This window comes from Dermochelys coriacea, chromosome 7 (assembly GCF_009764565.3).
Source record: "Dermochelys coriacea isolate rDerCor1 chromosome 7, rDerCor1.pri.v4, whole genome shotgun sequence".
Taxonomy (NCBI): domain Eukaryota; kingdom Metazoa; phylum Chordata; order Testudines; family Dermochelyidae; genus Dermochelys; species Dermochelys coriacea.
The window spans coordinates 48,908,391-48,926,822 of NC_050074.1; the positions used below are offsets into that span (position 1 = coordinate 48,908,391).

Below are 18,432 nucleotides of genomic sequence, written 5' to 3' on the forward strand. Positions count from 1 at the left end.
CACTGAGACCAGCCAAGCTCCATCCTCTTTGGAACCCCCCCTTCAGGTAGTTGAAGGCTGCTATCAAATCCACCCTCATTCTTCTTTTCTGCAGACTAAACAAGCCCAGTTCCCTCAGCCTCTCCTCTTAAGTCATGTGCTCCAGCCCCCTAATCATTTTTGTTGCCCTCCACTGGACTCTCTCCAATTTGTCCACATCCTTTCTGTAGTGGGGGGCCCAAAATTGGACGTAATACTCCAGATGTGGCCTCACCAGTGCCAAATAGAGGGGAATAATCATTTCCCCCATCTGCTGGCAATACTTCTACTAATTCAGCCCAATATGCCATTAGCCTTCTTGGCGACAAGGGCACACTGCTGACTCATATCCAACTTCTTGTCCACTGTAGTCCCTGGGTCCTTTTCTGCAGAACAGTTGGTCCCCAGTCTGTAGCGGTGCATGGGATTCTTCTTTCCTAAGTGCAGGACTCTGCACTTGTCGAACCTCATCAGATTTCTTTTGGCCCAATCCTCCAATTTGTCTAGGTCACTCTGGACCCTATCCCTACCCTCCAGCATATCTACCTCTCCCCCCAACTTAGTGTCATCTGGGAACATGCTGAGGGTGCAATTCATCCCATCATTCAGATTATTAATAAAGATGTTGAATAAAACTGGCCCCAGGACCAACCCTTGAGGCACTCCACTTGATACTGGCTGCCAACTAAACATCAAGCCGTTGATCACTACCCGTTGAGCCTGACAATCTAGCCAGCTTTCTATTCACCTTATAGTCCATTCATCCAATCCATACTTTTTTAACTTGCTGGCAAGAATACTGAGGGAGACCAATCAAAAGCTTTGCTAGTCAAGAGATATCACGTCCACTGCCTTCCCCATATCCACAGAGCCAGTTATCTCATCATAGAAGGCAATCAGGTTGGTCAGGCATGACTTCCCCTAGGTTAATCCATGTTGACTATTCCTGATCACCTTCCTCTTCTCAAAGTGCTTCAAAATGGATTCCTTGAGGATCTGCTTCATGATTTTTCCCGGGACTGAGGTGAGGCTGACCCGTCTGTAGTTCCCTGGGTTCTCCTTCTTCCCTTTTTTAAAGATGGACACTATATTTGCCTTTTTCCAATCATCTGGGACCGTCCCTGACAATTGGAAAAAATCCCACATGAGTTTTCAAAGATAAATGACCGATGGCTCTGCAATCACATCAGCCAATTCCCTCAGCACCCTCGGATGCATTAGACCCATGGACTTGTGCATGTCCAGCTTTTCTAAATAGTCCTTAACTTGTTCTTTCACCACTGAGAGCTGCTCATCTCCTCCCCATACTGTGTTGCCCAAAACAGCAGTGTGGGAGCTGACCTTGTCTGTGAATGGTTCGTCTTGCCCAGTATCATGTCTCTGAGCTTCCGGGGGAGTGGTCCCCTCCTGGCTTCTGGCAGTCAGAGGTTTAGGGTCACCCCAAGTGTGGGGTGGCATCCTTGGCCATCTTAGCCAATGGCCACTCATGGACCTATCTTCCATGGACTTACCAAAATCTTTTTTGAACCCTTTTATACTTTTGACCATCACAACATCCCCTGGCAATGAGTTCCGCAGGTTAATTGTGTGTTGTGTGAATCCTCTTGATTGTATGAAACATGCTGCTTGTTCATTTCATTGGGTGACCCTTGGTTCTTGTATCATGGGACAGGGTGAATAACGCTTCTCTACTCACCTTCTCTTAATTGGTCATGATTTCATCAACCTTTCTCACATCCCGTCAGTCATCTCTTGTTTAAGCTGAACAGCTTTGTCCGGCCTCTCCTCACATGGAAGCTGTTCCATACCCTGGCTCATCCTTGGTACCTTTCTCTGAACCTTTTCCAACTCCGTTCTCTCCTGGGACTACCAGACCTGGGCACAGAATTCCAGGGGTTAGACAGCATTGTGATGGCAGGGGTGCTGCTGGCAGCTGGAAAGGGGCCTGCTCAGTGCTTGAGCTCACTCCACAGACATGCTGGCCTTCCGGGTGGGTGCTGGCATGACAGGTGTGGGTGGTAATCATGTCACCCCAGCAGCAGCCTGGGCTTGGAGTGCTCGAGGCTCCCTGTAGGCTATCCAGAACTCGCCTGGTAGCCAGCACAGAGTGCGGGTCTCATGGCCTCAGCTGGGGGCTGGGCAAGCTGCCGCTCCCAGGTGTTTTTCACACCTGTGCCCAGGTGGGGCCCATCAGGGTGACCCAGAGGAGACAGCATGAATGAGGGACTGGCCATCTAGGGCCGTCTCTGAGTGCTTCTCACAGCAGGACAGCATCCTCCCTCCATCCGGGTGCCACTGGACCCAACCTGTGGTACCGAGCAGGTTGTCCTCTCTTCCTGCTGTCCCCGTAGAGCTATGCCCATCACAGGACAGGTGGGGACAGTGCCATGCTGTGCACTGCCTGGGGAGGGGAGCGTGTCTCCAAGGGATGGGCTTGTTGTTTGGTGCCTCCCGAGGCTGCTGGCTCTGCCCCTTTGAGGCTGGCGGAGGGGCGATTGCAGGGATCCGGCTGACACCCACCTGTGGGGGGTGGGGGGGAGAGGCCAGCCTTCACATGGCAGACAGCTCGTCAGCTCTCACCAGTCCCCAGCAAGATTTCCTTCCAGCACCCATGGGGAACCCCTGGGTGTGTCAGCTTCAAGCTGGCCCCTTAGCAGCAGGCCCAGGAAGGGTCAATGTGGAGGCCCCCGTGCCATAGCCCTGGACAGATGCGGGACCCTGTGGCTAGCCTGGCTCTGTGGCTGCTGGCTGGGAAGGGAAGGCAGCTGGATGGCAGCAGGTTGGTGTGTGACCCCACTGGCAATTCCATGTGCCCAGGGGGAAACCGATTTAGACCTGGAGGCCATCCCAAGATGGGATTTCGGGCAGGTCAAGCTCCAAGCCCGCGGCCCGGACACATTATTCTGTTTGTGTTCCCAGCCCCACTGAGCCCCAGTTTGTGCTCTGCCGCCTGGCCCAGCCCCACAGGGAGACGCCATTCTCCAAGGTCTCAAAAGGAGTGCGACTGGCTTTTCTTCTTTCCCACAGCCAGCGCCGTCGCCCCAGTGAGTCCGGCATCCCCACCTGCTGGCAGAGATGGACCCCGTGGAGATCCCCATCCAGACAGAGCTGGTGGAACTGGTGCCCAATGGGAAATACACTGTGAACACCTCAGCCATCCCCTTGGTGGGGAATGACAGGTAACCCCAGTGCATGGGCAGAGGGCAGGGCTTGCTTGCACGGAGCCAGCTGAGAGACAGGGTCATTCTGTCTTCCTGAATTTGGCAGGGGATGGGTTAGGAACCCTCTCCAGGTCCAGGCACAGTGAAGGCAGGTGCCATGCAAGTGTCCCCTTCGCAGCTCTGCCAGTGCTCTTCACTCCCGATCTGCAGCCCCCTGCTCACCCAGCCCTGGGCTCTCCCCACCCCCCAACTCTGACGCTGCTTCTCCCTCCCAACCTGCAGCCCTCTGTTAGCCCAGCTCTGGGCTCCCTCACACACACCCCAGCTCTGCCAATGCCCCCCACTCCTGCCCCATGCCCCCCCTCCCGGCTCTGCAACAGGCAGCCAAGAAAACAAAGTGGGGTGGGGGCTGATCCCTGTCTAGAGGCTCAGTGGAGCAGCCCCTTGGATCCCGCATGCTATTCTGGCACCTCCATACAAGAAAGCCCCATTGATGGGCTGAGAAGAGCCAGAAGCCCAGAAGGACTGAGTGGCTGGCGAGGCGGATTGATGGGGAGCCCGGCTGAGTGACAGCGCGGGGGGATGCAAGCAGGCACGGGGGGGGGGGTTGGGCGGGTGGCGCTAAGCAGCATGGGCAGGTCCTGCTCCAAGCAGCATAGTGCAGTCTGACCTCAAAGGGCCGGCTCCAGACTGAACCTGGGGAAGAATTTGCTTCCAAGGAGGAGAATGACGGGACCACACACCCCAGTGCAGCCAGGAGCAGTGGTAGTCTATTAAGACTGGACACAGAAGAGCTGGGATCTGCTGCCTTGCGGGGTGATGCTGAGCAAGTCGCAGCCCCTCTCTGCCTCAGTTTCCCCAGGGGTTCCTGGTGCTCACCCCGCCTGGCGGGATCCTGTTTCTGGAGCACTTTGGGCCCCTGGGAGTATTGGTGCTGGAGAAGGGTGAGGGATCCGTGCCAGTCACTCTGGGACCCTCTGCTTTACCGCCCCACCCCCGCAGGGTGCCATCAGACATAAGGCTCCCCAGGGCAGGCTGGAACCTCCTGGCCAGTGGTGCGCCCTGTAACGGGAGCCATGGGAGGTTTAGGAGATGGAGTGGCATGCTCCTGTTCTGCCTTGTAGCCCGAGAGGTGCCAAGGGCAGCCCAGATGGTGCCAGGGGAAGGGAGCACCCCACTGCGGTGGGTGGTTTATGGCTCTTCTCTCCCCCCTGCCTTGCTCTAGATTTGAAGAGCCCCAGCCCACCATGGCAGAGATGGAGGAGTTCCTGCCCCAGGGCCCTGACAAGAAGCAGACCCACTTCACGGATGTAAGTCCGGGCAGGAGAGTGGCTGGTGGGGTGACTGCAGCCTGGGCACCTCCTCACACTGCTTGCCAAGAACCTGGCCCTCAGGCAGGGTACAGACCCACTGCCCTTCACTGCAGAGCAGGGGCAGGACAGGGCAGGGGAGTGGGAGTTGGGAAATCCAGGTCCAGCACTCTGCCACCATGGGCTGCCCCCTGAGCTCATTCTCTGGGGCACAGAGAGAGCTGGAGAGATTGCCCATGTTCTTTGGTTTCACCATAAACCTCCAGTTTAGCATGTGTGACCCATTTGCCCTCTGGTGGCTGGTCCACCTAGAGGATAAAAGCCTACTACTGCTGCTCACAGCTTGTGGAATTTTTCCCCTAGCTCAAGTGATCAGAGCTCTTGCATGTAGTGCTGGTGACCCCTGTGGGTATGCAAGTGGACTTGTTACATGGACTTGATGGCTGCCCTCTTGGCCTGCTCCCCAGGTATTGAGCCAGGTGCCAGGCTGCCCTGCAGGGGCACAAGAGCAGGGCACCAACCCTAACTGGCTGTGAGTTCTACACTTAGATTTCACCAAGTGTGAATTCCTCAGGCGCTAGAACAGGCTAACCCTGGAGTCACCAACCATCCCCTTGTGTGCTCCAGTCTATCCTGCCACCCAGGCGAGTCTGCCTTTGTGACAGAGGGTCCCTCGTTCCAAGGATCACAGCAATAGTCAGGTTACTCCCAGTCCCAAGGGAACCCTCACTAAGCCCAGGTCAATTGCACCTTAGACCATAGGCACCGACTGGAGCACCCACGGGAAAAAAATCGTGGGTGCTGAGCAGCCTCCCAGCAGTGCCTCGCACCCACCAGCGGGCCCTGCCGATCAGCACCTCCCTCTGCCCCGCAGCGCCTCCCACCCGCTGCAATCAGCTGTTCCGTGGTGTACGGGAGGGATGGGGGAGAGGGGAGGAGCGAGGGTGGAGCATGCTCAGGGCAGGGGATGGGGAGGGGAGGGGCAGGAAGAGGCAGGGTGGGGGCAGCGGTGGAGCAAGGGGGTGCAACCCCCAGCACATTAGAAAGTTGGCGCCTGTGCCTTGGAACTCACCCATAGACAGTGCTTATAGCCAGTCCTGTAATAAACTCTCCAGCGCAGTGATACTCTGAGTGAGGCTCGGGAGCCGCAAGTGGCTCTTTAACATGTCTCTGTGGCTGTTCATAGCACATGATGTTAAAGCCCCATGTGATTTCATTATTAACCAATCCAATTTAGTAACCAATTTGGATGCTTGTACTGTGTTATTAACCGACTGTGGAATACTTGGCCAGTCGTGCTGTGAGAAAAGCGTGTTAGTCAATGAAACAAGGAATTCACGTGACTGGGGCTCTTCTGGGTCATGTTGCTTGCTAATTTGGCTTCTGAACGGCTGAGCTCGCAGTATCACGGCTCTTCAGATGTATTGACTAGGAAAAGGAGAGAGGAGAGCTCTTTGAGAGGTTAAAGCAGCTAAACACAGACACACCCAAATGAATTCCAGTCTTATGTTTCAAAAAGTAATAGAAGCTTCTCTGATAAGCAGGCTCTATCTCTCCTTTGCGGCTAACCCAGGCTAAGCACTGGGAATATCTTGCTTATGCCCAGTAATCCTTGCCCCTCAGAGTCCAAGCAACATAAAAGATCCAGTTCCTTCTTGTCAGAGTTTTTTATTCCTCTCCCCCTCCCCACTTTCTGCTTCAAGATGCAAATTCAGCTGCCTGGAGGAATTCAGGAGTATGGCTTCTCTTGGGGGAGGGGGCAGCAATCAGAAATCTTTCTTCCTCTGATGTTCCAAAAGGGTTCAGCTGGTGTCACTGGGCCTCCTTGGTTGAGCCGGAGCTGACACCTCCCATTCACACCCCATTCGCACAGGTTAATGCTTCTCTCCTGTCTGGTGGTTGCCAGTTTCAGAGCAAACACTTCACTGTTACACCCTAGCATGGGACAAAGGTATTATAAACCAGATTAATGACCACAGCGACACACAGCATTCCATCATGTCCAGCCCCCAAGCCCATTTGTATAACGCTAATACCAAGGTTAATAAGGCTAACGCCCAGGGAGTCAGGCTGGCTCCAGCTGTGTGCTTGTCATGGGTCAGTCAACACCTAGGGGCCTTGGCATGAGCTGGCCCCTGATGTGCCAGCATCACAGCGGGGCCTTCTAGATCTAAGAGCCGGAGTGACTATAGCTGGAGTTGAAGAGCCAGGCTGTGGAAGTGGGGCTCTCACAGAGTGGGACCCCTAAGGCCTGCTGCCCAGAGGGGTGTGGCAGCTTAGGGCCAGGAGGCAGGATATTGATGAAGAGGGATTACAAGGGAAATAACAGCCTTTAGGAAGGAGGAATGTACCCCGGGCAGTGACGGAGGCGTTGGTACCAGTAACATGGTAGTAGCCCAGAGGCTCTGCCGATGGGCCCGTTCCTCACATTTCCGCAGCCAGAGGGTTAGCTGGGGTGCTCCAAAGGCATTGCTCTGTGTGAGTGCCAGGTACTGGGGGACAGGGGACAGGTGAGTATTTCCAGCTGGGGACATGGGGGGCCGGGCTTTGCCCAGCTGCGGCATGTGACCCACTGTGTCCCATCTGCGCAGTTCGAAGGGAAGACCTCCTTTGGCATGTCCGTGTTCAACCTCAGCAACGCCATCATGGGCAGCGGCATTCTGGGGCTAGCCTACGCCATGGCCAACACCGGCATCCTCCTCTTCCTGTGAGTGAAGTTCTCCACATGCCTCGCGCCGGGGGGTAGGGCGCGGCTGGGGCTGGGCGGGAGGGGGCTTGGCCCACACTTGCGGACTGAATCTGCTCTTTGACCTGTGTGGGTCCAAATGGGAAAGGACAGTAATTCCTAGCAATGTGAGAGCCTGGGAAGGTGGGTGGATGGGTACAGACCCAATGATGAGAATGGGGAAGTCTGGGGATGGATGGATGGATGGATGGATGGATGGAGGCTGGTGTGTGGGGATGGATGAATAGATAGAGGCGTGTGAGGGGCGTGCGCACACTCAGCGTTCGCACGCTGCGGGTGTTACACTTGCTGTCGGGGGGCCGACCCTGTCTGAGCTGTCCCGCAGCTTTGCGGCCGCACTGGCTGATAGGAGCAGGGATGGGCAGAGGGCCCGTGGGTGGCTGGGCCCAGCTGGGATCCCAATGCCGTCAGTGATCCTGCTGGCACAATGCCAGCACGTTGGCAGAGACGAGAGCCCATGGTGCCCTCCCAGCCTCCGGCTGCCCCGGAGCAATCAACCAGACACGGGGGATTCCCCCTGGAGACAAACTCGGCAGGGGTCAGACATGTCTCTGCCCCAGGAGCTGCATTTGACACCCCTCGGCATGGCACAATTCAGCACGCTGTCTGCTCCACCACCAGCTCTCGCCCCCCCACTCCCAGCAGGCCCCAATTCCCCTCCCCCACATCGATCCACCAAGGGCCAGTGGTATGCAGCCCCAGCTTGACCCATCGTACACCACATCTGACCTCGCCAGAGCCCCCAGGATGGCCCGGGCGAGACCAGCTCATGGGTGAAGAGCAGCTGGTAGAGACCGAAGCCGAGCGATGGTGCTGGTGAGCAGAGAAATCATGCTGGAGACTCTGGGCCACAAGGCTGTCTCCCTCCATTGCTGAGAGAGGAGCAATCAGAGGGCTGGCCCAGCACCCTGGGGTGCCCGGATAGCCGCTAAGTGCTGTGTAGCTCTGTTGGGCTGCTCTGCCCAGCTGTCCCAGCTGCACAGGTCACCCAATCAGCAGCTGCCTGGTTCTCTGCGGGGCTGAGGAGCTGCTTGGCGGCTGGCAGTGGTGGGTGAAGGGGGCTGCTGCCTGGCATCCTCTACTTCCCACTTCCTTGTTAGGCTGAAGCCTTAATGAGGAGCTGGTAGATCAGCCCTCCCATTCCCCACTGGTGGGAGCAGCGGGACCGCTGGTAGCTGTGGACTTTCCCCCAGGTCGTTGCTGGTTGTGGCACCACTCACAATTGTTCAAACAAAGCAGCGAGGGCAGCCAAGGCCGGGCTGGCTCCAGGGCTGCCTGCAGCTTCCGAGAAGCCGATTTTCCATTGACCGAGAGAGGTGGGAGGTCCCTGCATCCAGGGAGGGGAAATGACCCAGGAGGGCAGCTTTCCAGGGCGCCTCCTGTCATGCTGCGGGGCTGCAGGGCGCTCCCTGAAACCCAGCCCCCTTGCGCCACGCACTGTACACACCGATAGCCAGAACCGGCATCGGCCCCAAGGAGCAGGCAGGAGCTTCCGGCAGGAGTAGTGTCTATGGGTCACGAGGAGCTGGTGCTCATCTTGGTCACGTGTCCCTGAAAGCAGCTCCCTGCCCATCCCGTGCCCTCCGCACGGACTCAGTCTTGTTGTGGGCAGTGCCAGGCTCCAATACAGGGGGAGGAGAAGAGTGGGAGTGAGTGCCAGCTGGGCAGGATGGGAACAAGTGGCTGGGGGGGATGGGGATGCAGGGCCGCCCAGAGGATTCAGGGGGCCTGGGGTCTTCAGCGGCAGGACTCCTTCTGCTCCGGGTCTTCGGGGAAGCCATGGAGCGGAAGGACCCCCCCATGGCCAAATTGCCATTGAAGACCCGAAGTAGAAGAAGCGGCGGCGGGTCCTTCACTCCGGGTGTGTTCGGCAGCACTGAAGGACCCGCCACCGAAGTGCCACCGAAAACTCTCGTGGGGACCCCTGAAAACTCTTGAAGGGCCCGGGGCCTGGGGCAAATTGTCCCACTTGCCCCCCCCGGGTGGCCCTGTGGGGATGGAGAGCTGGGGGGCACCAACTGGGCAGAATGGGTATGGGTGGTGGGGGGCACTGGCTGGGCAGGGACCACTGGCTGGGCCAGATGGATATGGGCAGTGGGGGAAGGGTACCATCTAGCTAGCTATCATGTGCCCATCACGATGGTATCTGGTCTGCAGCAAGCTCTCCTGTCCTGTCTGTGGGGTTGGCACTGTGGAGGGAATTCCTTTGCAGGCGGGATGACACCTGAGGCTGGCTGCTTTCATGGGCTCTGGTGCTGAGGCAGGTTAGTGCGGCCACACCAAACCACAGTCCTGAGTGCCCTGGCTGGGTGGCTGAGCCTTGAACCAACTCAGCCCAGAGGACAATCCCCTCCAAAGCCCAGCAGGCACCTACTCCTGGGACAGTTCTGCTGCTTACTCACATGCTCAGGTAGGACTCCGGCGAGGCCCGTCTCCACAGCCAGAGCCCCCGGCCACAGCCTCCTGGGTTTGCGCTTAGAACAACCACAGATGCGCCGTTGCTCACAAAACCTTCGGAGGTGCCTGGGAAGACAAGTCCTGCTTTGCCCTCCTCTTCCGCATATGCCTCAGTGCATGTAGCACAGCAGAGTTGGTCGGCCTTCTGAGCAGAGTTGGTCGGCCCCCGGATTCCTCCACCTGTGAAAACAAGCGAGATTTCAGGGGAGATTCCAAAGCCACTGGAAATTTTCCAAGAAATGAAATTCTGGAAATCCTGTTTCAGGGCCATCGAAATGTTCCAATCTCCATTGCAACCTTTGAGAAATGGGGTTCGTTCTGGTTTTGCTAGAAAATGAAGTATAGTTCCAAACAAAGTGGTGTTGCACAATGAAAAATCAGCAGTCCCATTCAGAGCTTTTCAACTGTTTTTGTTTTTTTTTAAACCAGTTTTTTTCTAAGTGAAATTTCGTCCAAACCGCTATGATTTCGCAGGAAATGTAAGTTTATCAAAATGGTATTTTCCCCAAGGAAAAATATTTTGATGGAAGTTTTCCAGCAGACTCATCCCACAAGCTCTGGGGAGTGGTGCAGTGCCATAATCTCCCCTTGAGATATGGGGAAACTGAGGCACAGAGCAGGCCAGAGACTCAACTACAGTGGCCCAGCCAGTTGATGCGAGAGCTGGGAATAGACCCAAAATCTCTGCTATGCGCACTGTTCTGCTCCTGTTCCCAGTAGCTTTTATCTGGTAACGGTGCAGCCTAGTGGGTTGAGCCTTGAGCTGGGAGCCTGGACACCTGGGTTCTGATCCCAGCGGTGAGTCACTTTCCCTCCGTGTGCCTCACTTTACATGAAGTTAATGCTCATGGCTTTCTCTTCGGGGCGAGGACCATGCCTGCAAGTGCTTGTACAGTGCCTGGTGGAGTGGGGTCTCAGCCCTGATTGGGCCACTATAGAAAGGAGCTGCAGGGGGTTGGAGTGGATCCATGACTGTTTGCATCCCTCTCAGCCAAAAGAATAGAATTTGCTCGCTCGGTTTCACTTCCTGGTTCCAGTCACAAGTTCCAGGCTGCTACAGTGGGGAAAATCCATCTTCTAAAACACATGGGGGCAACTTGCCTGACCCCGCAGCCCATTCCTGCTGACTGCAGAGCGGTCATGCCTGATTTATCCTGGGGTATGTATGCAGGACACAAACCTATTTCTAGCCCCATGAGTTTTCTAGTCACCACGCTTTAACAAAACCAGCATTCAGGACTCCCTGGCGGTGATCTGTGCTGTGAAACGACTGACGCCGTGTCCAGGTTGCTGATTAGCTACGCAACATGGCAAGACACGTGCCCTCAGCTCTCCGCATCACAGCAGAACTCAGGTGGATGTTGGAGAGCTGGGGGGGGGTTCTCTTTACTGATAGGAAAGTGTTTTTACACTGGAGTAAAACCAGGACAAACAAACCCAGAGACAAAACTCCAGCTGATGGCAAACCCAGCCATCTGCATTGCCTGGTTCCCCTGAGCTGTGAACTCGCCCTGAGATTCTGGGGGTGGCAGGAGAGAAAAGAAAATCTTCTTCCCTAAGAGACAGCTGGGGAAAAGCCCATTCAAATGCAAGTGACGCTGGCAGGCGCCTTGTTACCTAGTGGGACTAATGACAATGGATCTGAGCGGAAAATAAAAGGGCATTAATTAGCCAGGACCCGATCCTGTTCTTGGAGCCACACACCAGGCTGGGCGAGAAGCTGTGAAAAGGTGGTCAGGAGGATCGGCTTATGACATTGTATGTGAGTCACTCAGGTGCTGTGCCTTGGTTTCCCCATTTGTACGGGAGGTGGGGGGGTAATGGCACTGCCCTATCCCAGGCAGGGAGGCTGTGAGGCTGAATACCCAACAGAGCATGAGGGTCTCAGATGCTATGGCTGAGGAGAGTCAATCAGAACCAAAAACCCAGAGCTGTATTTCAGGCCCCGGTCCTATGACATCTGGCTGCAGTCGGAATGCCCCATCCCACTGCCAGGCTGCCCTGGTTCCTGTTACACATGTCAGCGTGTCCATGCTGCAGACAGGGAAACCGAGGCAGACAGGGGTGGTGACTCACCTGCCATCACACAATAGGCCAGAACCAGGAATAGGACCCTGGTGTCCTGTCCCTCCGCCCACTGTCTCCTGTTTTAAACTCAACCTGTCCTGTGCTTTGGGGCCAGACCAGCTGAGAGCTGCCTGGTGTTCCTGGGTCTGGAGTGCAGATAAGCGCTCCACTCTGGCTCTTCCTTACGTGCGGGGAGCAGCTCTTTCAGGCATCGGCGCATCAGACGGCGCCTTGTTTTCAGTGCGCACTGGCCGGAGGCTGGTTTGCTGGCTCCATTCTCCCAGACACAGCTGCCAGCAGCCCCCAGGCACGTGGGACACCATCGAACTCCTACGACACAAGGCAGAGAGAGAGCCAGCCTTCTGCAACACCTCTGCTACATCTTCTGCTCAGCGGGTTCCAGCCAGTTATAGCCTAGAGGCTTTGCTCAGTCCCCGCGGCCTGAACGATCTCACTTTGGAAGACAGAGCCAGCCCTGGTCCTTGCCACTCTCCCATCACCAAGTACTCAGAGCCTCAAGGGGAGGCTGGCGCCATGTGGCATGACATGGCAAAGTGACATTTTGCCCAGGGCAATCTCGGGGGTTTTAGGGCATCACGATGCCCTCATCCTGGCGCAGGTGTGGATGCTTTGGGGCCCTTTTGTCCAGTGCACCCAGGCGACACAGCTGTCCCAAGAGCTGGGCAAGTCCTCACGTGGATAGGCCAGCAGGATTCTTTGGGCATGGATCCATCCAGCTCAGGCGTCCTAATCTCCCCGTGGCTGCGATCTCATTCCAGAACAACTGTGTCCAGCAATGGCTCTGTGGCAGTGGGGGATCTGTGGCCCCCTCCGGCTCCTCTGGAAAAGCTCCAGGTCCCTGGCTGGCCAGAGGGAACCAAAGGCTCTTCCAAAGCAAACACGGCAGGCTGCGATTTGAAATGACCATAAACAGGAGGAGAGGGGCTGGGCAGGCCACACGCATGGGAACACGTAAATAGCTCTGAGGGTAATGACATCTCCAAGAACAGAGCCGAGGAATAGGGCCCCCAGGCCGTCCCAAACCCCAGAGCGCCTCCAGACAGTCATGTCTATCTTCTGCCGCCAAGCATCAGAGTGTCTGGGTGCCTTCCCTGTATCCCTGGTGGGGTCAGAGCTCTGCTCGTGGGAGGGCTGTAGGCTTGATTGGGGGAGGTTAGATTGTTATGAATTCACTGCATTGGGGTTGTCTCCGTTGATTTGTTTCAGGGTGATTTTAATTGTTGTTTTTCTAGGTAGGTGGCTGATTGGTTGTTTGAGGAACTGGGTGAGTGGGTAAGTGGTTGGTTGAGTAGGTGGGTGGGTGTTTGTTTGGGTAGGTGGGTGGTTGATTGGCTGGGTGAATGAGCAGCTGGGTGGTTGTATGGTTGGGTGGCTGAATGGTTGTTTTTTTAAGAGGGTGAATGATTGGTTGGCTGGATGAATAGGTCAGTGGATGGTTGGGTAAGTGTTTGATTGGGGGGGGGTGAGTGGCTAGGTGAGTGTTTGACTAGCTGGGTGAATGGTTGGGTGGCTGAATGGTTGATTGGTTGGCTGGATGGGTAGTCAATTGGTTGGGTGGCTGGGTGAGTGTTTGGCTAGGCGGCTGGCAGGGGTTTGTTGTGGAGCAAAGTTGTGAGTGTAGCTCCTATGGAGGAAGGGCCTTTTCAAAGAGGTTGGAGATGTTTCCTAAAGCCAGTTCGGCTCTGGGCTCGCTCTGGAAGTTTGCCCAGCAGCCGGACACTCCCTCTCTGCCATGATCCAGAGTGCTTCGCCCATCCTCCCCATGCTTCACCCTCCCTCCCTCCCTCCCCTGGGCTCTGCATCACCCCGAGGAGCCCAGCTGGCCCCAGGGCTCACAGATGGAGATTTGGCCTTTGGGTTGGCTGGGGCTCACTCTGCTCCTAGCTGGGAAGGTGAGGCCCGAGGCCACAGACTGGCATCAGAAGTGACTGGCAGCCAGTGGTAGGCAGGGGTGCAATAGCACCCACTGCCTTCTGGCCTCCAGATACACCCCAGGATGGGCACCAGGACAGCGGGGAGCGGGGGCCCATGGGATGAGCTAGAGGTGTGTTCCATTGACTGGGGAGAGACTGCTCCTAAAAAAACACCCAGCCCTTAACTCTTGGCTGGGTTCCACAAGGTTAATGGGTTTTCTAAGCCCCCACCCCCCATTATGCCAAGGCAGCTGCAGGCTCCAGGAACCACTGACAGGCAGCAGCTCCTCCGCTCTCTGCCGAACACCATGAGCAGGTGGGACCCCGAGACGTGGATCACACAGGCTGTGGTGCAGCTGGAGCCCTGCCTCAGGGCGGAGAGAGGAGCAGCCTGGAGCCTGCACTGAACCCAGTGGAGCCAGCAGGGCCCTTTGGCTGGTGAATCCTCCCAGCTCCCCTGTATCAGTAACACGCTCACAATCTCTGCTACAGAAGGGTAAACTGGGGCACAGAGGGGCTGGGGTTCCAAGGTAATGGGAGTGCCAGGGACTCTACTCCCTGGAGAATCTGGCCCTCAGAGACACTCCTGGGCCAGGCGGTACGCCAGCGCCTGTGACCCCTGGGGCTCTGGCCTGCCAGCCCTGAGCTCCTAGGGCTCTGCTCTCGGCTCACTCATCTCCTGTCTCATTCCAGCTTCCTCCTGACCACAGTGGCCTTGCTGTCCAGCTACTCCATCCACCTGCTGCTGAAGTCCTCTGGGATTGTGGGTAAGACCCCAGCCAGGGAGGATGGGGGGTCATCTCCAGGCCCAGCTTTCACATTTGTGCCAGGTTCCCAATCCCCACACTTGTCACTTTGCACCCCCAGCCAAGGGTGGACTGAGGCTGACTGACCGCCTGCAGCCGGAGGGGAATGGCCTTTGCATGGCCAGGTAACCACACTGCCGTATGCTCCCTGTGTGCTAGGTGCCAGGCGGGGGCAGCACGGGCACTGAGCTCATAGCGTTTGCCCCACTTGTGGGGTTTTGCGTTAAGCCTGGAGGTTGCAGACGGATTGTCCCCATGGCAAATCCCAGTGCCCTGTCACTGCAGCCCAGGTCAATGGGGCTGTGCGTCGGGCGAGATTACGCCCTGGGGGCCAGGCACCAATACACCAGATGGGGGTGCTCGGCTCTCAGCCTAGGGGGCCCAGGGGCTAGAGCATCGTGCAGGGGATGCAGTCGTCTCCCAGTCCCATAGTGCAGCAGCTATGGGGGCTCCATCCAGGGGAGGGGTTGTGTCGCAGGACCAGGTGGCCTGGGGTTCTATGAGGGGGACAGTTCATGTCTTGAGGCTGAGTGTACCTGGATGCCGTGGGGGGAGAGGTTGTGTCGTGAGGCTGGGGGAGGGGTCGTGTCTCGGTGCTGGGGTGCTCTGGGAGGGAGGGGTTGTCTCGTGGCTGGCAAAGCTCCCTGCCCCCACCACACTGCTAGCCCAGGGCTGAGGGAACCATGCTGGGGCTGGCGTTCCTGGGTGCTGCTCCCTGCTGGCGTTGCCCCGGTGCGTGGCCCCTATGGCTCCTCTCACCCTCTGATCATCCCCCCTGCAGGGATACGTGCGTATGAGCAGCTGGGCTACCGGGCCTTCGGCACGCCGGGGAAGCTGGCTGCGGCCATCGCCATCACACTGCAGAACATCGGAGGTAGGAGGGGGATGGGCAGATCCCCTGCCCCATATAGCATGCACCCACAGTGGGCTCACCCAGCCGGGGCACCATCTGACACCCCCAGGCCCAGCCGGGGGTTCGCCTAGGCTGTAGCTGTGGGGAGTGCCCGGCAGGGCTGTGGCTGGGAGGGCAACGTCTGCTGGGCATCAGTAATGTGGCCATGCTGGGGCTGCCCTGCGGCCCCTCTGCTCTCTACAGCCATGTCCAGCTACCTGTATATTGTGAAGTCCGAGGTGCCGCTGGTGATCCAGACCTTCCTCAACCTGGAGGAGAAGAGCACGTGAGTCCCCATGTGCCTATCTCCCCACTCCCCCGGCCAGCCACAGACCCCTGGCCCCATGCTGGTGCCCAAAGCAGCTGAGCCCCGTGTGGCCACACACTGGCCATGTTCCAGCCAGCACTGGGGGTCAATGTCATGTCTGGAGGCTCCTCGGAGAGTCGAGAGGGGAGCAGGGGCCCGGTGTGGGTGACCATAAGCCCCCCAGCTCCAATGGGTGGAAGGGAGATGGGCCCAGTGGGAGGAGGGGGAAGGGGCAGCCGAATCTGCAGCATCCAACCGCCCCAGCCAGGGATCACCAACCAGGGTGTCTCCCCAGTGCAGAGAGCCCAGGCACCACATGGCCTGGGGGGGCATCAAGTGCCTCTGCCAGTCAAGTGCCTCTGCCCAGTGCCTATCCCTTGTTCCCGAGGCCAGGTTCGGTGCCCCAGCCAGCAGTAGAAGGGACATCCTGAGGGCCCCTAGGAGAGCTCAGGGGGTGAGAAGGGACCCGCCAGGGGAAGGAGCAACCCGAAGCCAGTGGCTTGAGCCAGCTGGGGGTGCAGGGAAGGGACGATCGCAGAGTGGGGGGGTTGAATTGCAGGTGCTAGTCACCACTTGCAGCCAACCCCAGCTGGGTCGGACCTAGCCCCACTCCACAGGGGCCAGAGAGGGGCTTTTGCATGGGGAAACAGCCAGACCAGGACACACCATGACTCTTGCTACCCCAGTCCGGGGATTCCCTCACAGCTCTGGGTGCCCCTCACTTTCGACCCGCAGCCCCTGCTGGCCTTGCTCCCGGGTGGTGCTTGGCTGGGGACTGGTGTGCTTTAGGGGTCAGATGGAGCGAAAGCTGATCTGCCCCATGATCTGCGCTAAATCTGACCCACGGCCTCTGAGGAAGAATGTTCCATGTGACTCCAGCCACCTCCTCTTATCCATTGGTCTGTCTCCTGCCCTCCCCAGCACCTCGCCCCTCTCACTCCACCTATCTGCTTCCCTGCCCCCGGCCCTGCCCTTCTGCCTCCCCGGGCTGATCTCCTCCCCATTGTGAGGCAGGCCGGCGCTGTTAGCCCCCTTTCCTGCTTGGAGAAACTGAGGCACGTCATGACACCCCTCTGCAAAACCAGCTTGCCCAGGGGATCCCAGCCTTGGATTTTCACCCAGAGGACACCTGCACCTCCTGGTGATTGGTTTGTACCAGACTGTATCTGTGCCCTCCTGTCACACTCGCAGCTCCCTCCTATCTGCCACTCTCACACCCCTTCTTCGGTGCATTTCCTCTCTCCCTACTTCCTGCCTGTGCCTCTCTCCTCTAGGCCTCTGCCCCCTGTCTGATCTCCGGCTTCCCCCAGGCTCAGCTGTGTCTCGCGTCCTGTGGCGGCTGGGCAGATCTGGCCTCCAGCCTGTCACAGGGATTTAGCCGTATTTAGTCACTTCTATTTTAGCTTGATGCCAGAGCTGAATAAGCCTTCGGTGTCGGATTAAACCAGTGGGAATGTCCAATCCCTGCTTCCTCTTCCTGTGGGCAGAACCAGCCCCCTGCTGGGCACACGCCTTCCCCAGGGTGTCACTCTCCATGTGGCACCGGGGCAAGGTAGCTGGCTCTTCCCGGCACCAAGGGGTTAACGCGGCAGCTGGCGAGGTTGCTGCGGGTGTCACTACCACTCCAACATCCATGCCGGGTGCCAGAGCCTGTCTCCTGGTGCCTCTATCAGTTCATCCGGCTTCCCATAGGCCGGCAGAGGCACTCCATGCCCGGCACCCACAAGGCCAAAGGATGGGTCATTCCAGGCACCCTGAGCCCATCTCTCCCCTGGAAGTTAAGCGGAGACCAGCCGGACTGGAGCCGCCCAGGCCCTGTACTCTGGGTGTTTGGATCTAGATTCTTGCACAGGCACAGCATAGCAAGGGCGCTGTTGGGCCTGGCAGCCGCTTGCAGGCCCGATCCTGGCACTAGTCAATGCTCGGACTCTGTTCCAAACAGCTTCATGTGTGCCCAAGGACCATGCCCCACCCTCCCTGCAGACCCACACGGCACCAGCGCAAATCCCACCATCCCAGTGCTGCTTGCTCAGGGAAGGAATGGACCAGGGGCTTCTAGCCAGGAATCACTGGCTGGGGAACTCCCCACTACTTGATGTGAATGGTATCAGTGCCTGGCACTCTGAGCTGGGCTCACTGCAGTGACGAAATGCTGGATTCTGCTCTCAGCCTGGGGTGGGGCATTAGTGGAGAGGAGAGATGAGATCCAGGCCCATTGAGTTCAACTACCCATGATGGGCACTACAAACCGTTTCCATGGCAATGCTGTCCCCACAACCATTGCTAGCCCTACGATGGGCAAGTGGATCCAGCACTGCACTACAGTCCTACCCAGCATGGGTGTCCATCGCCTCAGGCCTTGTTTTCAGCCTGTGGAAGCAGCCATGGGCGAGGACAACAGGAGGTTGCTCGTTCCCCACACATTCCTAGGGATCTTCTTCTGGCTTCCCCAGTGGGGCCCTGACCCAATTCCCAGGGACCCTCCTGAGTTGGAGGACCCTGAGCCAGAGACAGTGGGGTCCCACAGAGGAGCCTGGAGCCCCATTGGGGCAGGGATTAGCTGCCCATTGGGGTGAGCAAGGGGGAGCTGCAGGACAGGTCATCTGGTCCAGGCCAGGTGGATGCCCGGAGCCACAGTGGTCCCTGGCACAGTCTCCGCAGAGCTGGCTCACTGCGGCCAGGCTGAGCGCCAGGGCACATTAAAGGTCCCAGTGTTCCCTGCACAGAGTGAGCT

At 57.7% G+C, this 18,432-nt stretch overlaps 1 protein-coding gene across 2 annotated transcripts in view; it reads left to right on the forward strand.

Moving 5' to 3' along the window:
* The window catches only part of SLC38A3 (solute carrier family 38 member 3), an 87,327-nt gene that overhangs the window by 38,950 nt on the left and 29,945 nt on the right, over window positions 1-18,432 (forward strand). For both annotated transcript variants that reach the window (XR_006282590.1, XM_038409778.2), the window contains exons 2-7: window positions 3,046-3,197; window positions 4,405-4,489; window positions 7,081-7,196; window positions 14,387-14,460; window positions 15,281-15,373; window positions 15,596-15,677. Coding sequence is in view for 1 of the 2 variants with exons in the window: in XM_038409778.2 (XP_038265706.1) it covers window positions 3,094-3,197; window positions 4,405-4,489; window positions 7,081-7,196; window positions 14,387-14,460; window positions 15,281-15,373; window positions 15,596-15,677 (554 nt within the window). In the remaining variant the exon portion in view is untranslated. The remainder of the gene's footprint in view (window positions 1-3,045; window positions 3,198-4,404; window positions 4,490-7,080; window positions 7,197-14,386; window positions 14,461-15,280; window positions 15,374-15,595; window positions 15,678-18,432) is intronic.